The sequence below is a fragment of the Austrofundulus limnaeus genome, unplaced genomic scaffold, assembly GCF_001266775.1.
Source record: "Austrofundulus limnaeus strain Quisiro unplaced genomic scaffold, Austrofundulus_limnaeus-1.0 Scaffold1616, whole genome shotgun sequence".
Lineage (NCBI taxonomy): Eukaryota > Metazoa > Chordata > Actinopteri > Cyprinodontiformes > Rivulidae > Austrofundulus > Austrofundulus limnaeus.
This window is the reverse complement of record NW_013954018.1, coordinates 68,213-75,292: the sequence shown is the minus strand read 5'-3', so window position 1 is coordinate 75,292 and position 7,080 is coordinate 68,213. Positions and strand designations below refer to the sequence as shown.

At 40.1% G+C, this 7,080-nt stretch overlaps 1 protein-coding gene across 1 annotated transcript in view; it reads left to right on the top strand.

Moving 5' to 3' along the window:
* Positions 1-6,644: 6,644 nt before the first annotated feature.
* Positions 6,645-7,080, top strand: part of LOC106535918 (homeobox protein CDX-1) — a gene marked incomplete at its 3' end in the record, with an annotated part of 9,204 nt that continues 8,768 nt past the window's right edge. The window contains 1 exon segment of the mRNA XM_014033068.1: positions 6,645-6,996. Within this exon segment, the coding sequence (XP_013888522.1) occupies positions 6,645-6,996 (352 nt within the window).

The following is a 7,080-nucleotide window of genomic DNA, read 5'->3' as shown; positions in this document are numbered from 1 at the left end:
TTTTCTGTATTTTCCCCTTTTTTGCAGGTGTACCATCAGACTTCAAAGGTGTTATCTTGTGTTCTCTCTGTGCTTCTTTTTCTTCTCTGCAATCTCCTTTACTTTTAAACTTCTTTCTTCACCTTTTTATTTTCTATTTTATTTTCCATCTCTGTGTCCATTATGCTGAAATAATCTCAAAAGACTATTAAAGTTTAAATATATATTAAGTAGAGCCTCATTGTGAAGGTCATTATGCTACACTTGTGAAAGTAAAACTGTTGGGCCTCACCTTGGCACTCAGACATTAATTCTGAGTTTCACACTGACGGACAGCACAAGGTAAAAAAATAATAAATGTTCAATATGTTTTGCAGTATAAAACCCTGCAATGATGTACAATAATCAATCAACTTTATTTCTATAGCACATTTTTAAAACCACATAAGTAACAAAAGTGCTATTCAATGAGACAAATCTAAGTTAAGACAATAAAAGGAAACATGAAAAACATACCAGGTTCACAGGAGGTGTGACTTAAGTGTCATATGACACAAGATCACTGTGTGTTAAAAGCCAAAGAATAAAAATGTGCTTTTATAAGAGATTTAAAAACAGGAAGAGAGGAGGCCTGTCTGACACTCAGGGGAAAATTCTTCCATAACTTGAGCCAACGGCAGCATATGCTCTGTTGCTTCTGAGCTTCAGCCTAGTTTTAGGGATTGTCAGCAGCAACTGATCAGTTGATCTTAGGGTTCAGTGTGAGCAGTAAGGCTGAAGCAGCTCTGATACAGTAAATATGGTCGAGCAAGTTTTTGTGCCAAGGGAAAATACAGTAGATCTGGCAATCATCAGCACAACAGTGAAATGAAGTTTCTTGTTTCTTAAAAACAGAGCCGAGGAGGAGTAGGTAAAGAGCTAATAAAAGAGGGCAGAGGATTGACCAGTGGGGCACCCTATATAGAAGAGGAGCCACCACACAGTGATTAACCCTCTTATCATCTTTGGGTTCAATTTCACACCATTCACTGTTTATCATTCAAAAAAATAGTAGTTAACCTTTTTATTTTGCTTCATATTTCATGAATTTTTCTAATTTGATGGGGACAACTGATAAAACATAAAAATTTCATGATGATATTTTTTCAATGAGCTGAACACATACTGCACACATTGGTCATCCTCAGGGGTCAGTTTGACCCCAAGTTGTTTTAACTGTTAAAATGTGTCAGTCAGTGTGTGTGACCTCACATGACCACACCTGCAGGTGCAGTTGATACATTTGAATTGATATATTTTGTTTTATTTATTATTTATTTTGATACTTCCCACACCATGGGCATGAATGTGTGTGAGTGTGACCTTCCGAACTCACACCTGTCAAAGTAGAACTGCTTTTTCCCGCACTGTGAAGGGTGAGGTATTCCCGCAAGGACATTGGTAGTTCATGTAAAATCAGGGAGGAGCAAATATAAAAGCTTGCATCTCAGTCCTCAATCCAAATCATTCCTCGTGCTCTGAATATACTGCAATCTGCACACTCTCTCTCTTATGTCTTCTGGGAAAGGTTTACTATCAAAGATGTTTTGGAACAGCTCTTGGACAGTGAAAGTGACTTAGAGGAGATTGTCTCTGAGACAGAGGACTGTGTTCAGGAGGACCCTGATATTAAGAATTCTCATCTGATGAGAATGAGTGTTGACCCTCCTGTTGTCTCTCAACCACCTGCAGACATGAGCTCTTCCAAAAATGTAAAGATGCTATGGTCCCTTTCTCCACTGAAACAGCAGGGTAGACATAGCACTAGTAATGTTATCAAAATGGTTCCAGGACTCACCAGATATGCAGTCAGCCATGTTGATGACATCAAGTCATCATTTGAGCTCCTCGTAATGCCATTTATAAAAAATGTGCTTGGGATGACAACTTTAGAGGGTAAGTGTGCATATGGGGATAATTGGAAAGACTTGGATGTAGTTGGTTGAAGAAATTTATAGTTATTAGAGGTTAGTACTGATGTTAAAAGCACAACACTATATTTTTAGGTTTTCCTTTTCGTAATGTTGACAATGTTTAATCTATTATGTTTTGATTGATAATAGATTAGTTACATGTCCGAATTACAACAGCACATAATCAACCGTTGTGATGACATTAGATGAGAATTTTGTCTGAATGCCTGTGATTCAGCCGTAGGTCAGTAGGGGGCAAACGCAGGCATTGAAGAACATGTATAAATTGATGAACTTCCTGGTTTTTCACCAGTGTGGTTTCCTGTCAGCTCAAGTGACAATAAACCTCACTTAGATCCAGAATTCTGGTGTTGTATGGTTTAATTCCTTCAACAAATCAATTTATTTAACAATGGTGTTTTTAATATCGACTTCAGTTTATTGAAAATGAATTTTCTTACAGTTTTGGTGACCCTGACGTCTGACCAAAAGTGGAGTAGGGAGCTGTTGTAGTGCTTCGGCTACTAGGCCTTGCGGTGCGGCCACCATATCGACATTTGCTGCAAGTCGAGGCAAGGGCTGCAAATGGAGAAACTAACCTGAAAAAAGGGCGGGGATGTTTAACTGAATGCTGGGGAAATGGTGACGTCCTGTCTCCCACAACACACCTGGAAAATTAAAGGTTTTTAAGATGTGTAGTAGGTATATAACAAATTTGTTACACGCTCAAAAGATCAATTAAAAGATCACACAGCAGGAAGATATATCAGTTCAATCCCAGTGAAAGAGGTGGTGATTCTGTTTCATCTTTGCTCTGTGAATAGATCTGTGATGATGTGGTGGAGGTGCGAACCCAGTTCCAGGCGGAGAGTTAAGTTTTTAGAAATAAAAGATTTATTTAACAAAATTAAATCAAAAAACTGTCGAGGCAGCAAACAAAAACAAACTCACGGAGACCACGAAGCACATCAGACAGTATGGTAGGGAAACCAAACAAAGAACCAGCGATGAGATGAAGAACTGAACTAGAATATACTGTGTACTAACAGAGGAAATGAGAAACGACTGACAGCTGGAGAGGGGACTGATCACAAACAAGCGATAGGTGAGCATAATACAATGAGTGACCTAGAAAACAGACTGAGGAAGGATGAGTGGTAAATACACTGAGAAGACACACAAGGGTGACATGAACAAAACAACAGGCAAAACACATTCTCAACAAGATCATTCAGAGCAAGGTTTTTAAAGGTCATAACAAGCCTCGATTGGGTGAAACTGATATGACAAAGAAGTTGGTTGGATGAAAGAAAGAAAAAAAACTGTTTGAGTCCAGTGCGAAGACATGTATGATAATGTTTAACTGTATAATTTTGACTGTATCAAAACATAACAAATCCCACAGGTCTCAAGCTTGGAGTGATAAAAATTTGGCTTACAGGTGGAAATTTACAAGGTTTCACTGAGGTGGTGAAAACTAATGTTTAATTTTCAGCACAATACAGTGGATGATGTTGTCAATCTTATGTGAACAACTGTGATGAGGATAACTTTCTGCACATGCTTAACCATTCTTTTTCAGGATTTATAATTTAAGTTGGTGATGGTTACAGGGGGTACAATAATTGTCGGAGGTTTAGTTACAGTTTATATTTGTTATTAGAAGACAGTTACATGCGTTGGGCCTGAAGGTGGCAGTAGGGAGGTACATTGTGGTTAATTGAAATGATGATATGTGGCTTTTGAATTATGTTATTTGCTTGATCATTGCAGAATAGTTAGCTGGATATTTGGGTGGTGTCACATTAAAGTGGTATATTCTTTGGCTAATTTCTGCTGTAGTAAGGGGGTCTGAGGAGATGGTTTAGAGCAGTGATTTCTCAGTGGTTGGCAAACATGGTAAACATAAAAAGGCTTTAGACTCTAATGGTGGCTGGGTAGTGGTCTGATTGCATTTATGGTGATTGTTATTGTTATTAGCTTCTTCATAAGGGTGTATTCAAAGACCATCTCCAAGACAACTAGATTGAGCATCTCAGAGCAACATCCACCTTTTGGCCTACGAGATGAGACAACAGGAGGATTCCATCCCTGGGACCATCGCACGACCCATACTGAAAGGGCAAGGAGTGACGGCGTGGAGTAAAAAGCCCCAAAGTCTATAGCTGACATTTTTAGATATAGAATGATAACACTGAAATAGTTACACTCATGTAGTCGGACATGATATTTGTAGGTTAACGAGTCAATTGTAAATGATTTTGGTAAAATGTTTGATTTTCCTTTATGTTTTTCATTATTGATTCTGTTTATAGAAGTGACACATTAAGCAGGATATATTCAGAACTGTTTTAGCATTTTGGTTGATTTGTTTTTAATGTTCTTTGTACGGTTTAATGGTTGATGAGCTAAGGTTAAATCTTAATGTGCAGGGATGTTGTTAGTAACCAGGTCAGTCTGCCACGGAAGACAGGGGAAGATGGAATGGTGCTGAGGACTTGTACCTGATGGTAGGCCATGTTCTGGAACCTCTGGCCTCGATTAGAATAAACACAGCTGACCTGGTTGGTATTTGACAATAGTTCAATTAATGGTTTTTATTTTGATTGGGGTGGAATAAACGGAGCATATTAATTTATATCAGGGGTAGGATGTTAGAAATTTTCCATGTTGTGCAGCATCGCTTAGGGTAATTTGCATGGACATTTGTGCCTTAATGTGAACAAATAGCTTATTATAAATTTCTTATTTTTGTTCACATGATTTGGTCATGTGAACAGGGGGATTGAAGAAATTTATAGTTATTAGAGGTTAGTACTGATGTTAAAAGCACAAGACTATATTTTTAGATTTTCCTTTTTGTAATGTTGACAATGTTTTATCTATTTTGTTTTCATTGATATAGATTAGTTATTGTACATGTCCCAATTATAACAACACATAATCAACCGTTGTGATGACATTAGATGAGAATTTTGTCTGAATGCCTGTGATTCAGCCATAGGTCAGTAGGGGGCGAACGGAGGCATTGAAGAACGTATAAATTGATGAACTTCCTGGTTTTTCGCCAGTGTGGTTTCCTGTCAGCTCAAGTGACAATAAACCTCACTTAGATCCAGAAATCTGGTGTTGTATGGTTTAATTCCTTCTACAAATCAATTTATGTAACAATGGTGTTTTTAATATTGACTTCAGTTTATTGAAAATGAATTTTCTTACAGACTTGGTGACCCCGATGTCTGACTGAAAGTGGAGTACGGAGCTGATGTGGTGCTTCAGCTACTAGGCCTTGCGGTGCGGCCGCCGTATCGACGTTTGCTGCAAGTCAAGGCGAGGGCTGCAAATGGAGAAACTAACCTGAAAAAAGGGCAGGGATGTTTAACTGTATGCTGGTGAAATGGTGACATCCTCTCTCCAAGAATACACCTGGAAAATTAAAGATTTTTAAGATGTGTAGTAGGTATATAACAAATTTGTTATACACTCAAAAGATCAATTAAAAGATCACACAGCAGGAAGATACATCAGTTCAATCCCAGAGAAAGAGGTGGTTTCCTGTCAGCTCAATTGACAATAAACCTCACTCAGATCCAGAATTCTGGTGTTGTATGGTTTAATTCCTTCTACAAATCAATTTATTCAACAATATATATGTGTATATGTATATACACAGACATAGCTCACTGTATAGCTCAGTGGGTAAGTCACCGGTCTTCCACCTGGGAGACCTGGGTTCGAATCCAGGCCGGGGCAAAGAGTTACAACAGAGAAATTAAGCTATGCAGTATGGGTCCTTAGGCAAGACCCTTGAAGCTATATGGCCTACCTCATACCATGAGAGACATTAATAAGAATGACATGCCGGCTCAGACGTTGCCCGGCCAAACAAGAGATGCTTGAGATGCTTGGCTATAAGAGCAACCATYYGARCCAATACCCACCATGGAAAAGACGGTTAGAGGCTAAGATCAAGATAACAAGGAGGGAAGTGAGCCAACTGTCAGAGCTCCTAATAGGTGCAATGAAAAGATCAGTGCAAGGAAAGACCAGATTAACCGGCTCTTCTACACCCAACCAGCTAAAGTGTACTCTCAATGGCAGAGTAATAACAACAGATCAGACCCACCAAAGCTGGAGACTGAACAATACTGGAAAGGCATATGGGAAAGGAAGGCGCCTCTCTACGAGAAGACCACAGCAACCTCCCTGAACAAGCCTCAGTAACCATCACTGTGGCAGATGTCCAAGAAAGAGTCTTGGGAATGAAAAACTGGACAGCATGACATGATCTGTGCCTACTGGCTAAAGAAACTCACTGCCCTCCATGAGAGACTGGCAGCTCAACTGAACCAGCTGCTACAAAATGGGACTCACCCTGAATGGTTAATTGAAGGGCGCACAATCCTGATCCAGAAGGATCCCTCAAAGGGTTCAGTCCCATCCAACTATAGGCCGATAACCTGTCTCTCTACAACATGGAAGCTCATGTTAGGCATCAAAGCGGCTAAGATAAGCAGGCACATGGATAAATACATGAGCACGGCACAGTAGGGCATCGGCATAAATAGCAGAGGAGCCAAACACCAACTCCTTGTAGACCACACAGTCGCCCGAGACTGCAAAACCCGACACACCAACCTGTTCACCGCTTGGATTGATTACAAGAAAGCCTATGACTCAATGCCACACACTTGGATCATTGAATGCTTAGAGATGTACAACATCAATAGGACTCTAAHAGCCTTCATTGCAAACTCGATGGGGCTGTGGAAAACCACCCTTGAAGCCAACTGCAAACCACTTGCACAAGTGTCCATCAAATGTGGCADATACCAAGGAGATGCTCTGTCCCCACTGCTGTTCTGCAWAGGCCTGAACCCTCTCAGCCAAATCATCAACAAGACTGGCTACGGATATCGACTCAAGAATGGGGCCACAATCAGTCCCCTCCTCTACATGGATGACATCAAGCTGTACGCCAAGAGCGAGCAAGACATCYACTCACTGATCCACACCACCAGGCTCTACAGCACTGACATTGGGATGTCATTCGGACTAGAGAAGTGTGGATGTTGCAATATCAAGTGACCACAACATCAGGAAAAAGGAGCATGAGAAACTGGAGAAATACCAGGGCCTCAGAGAGGAA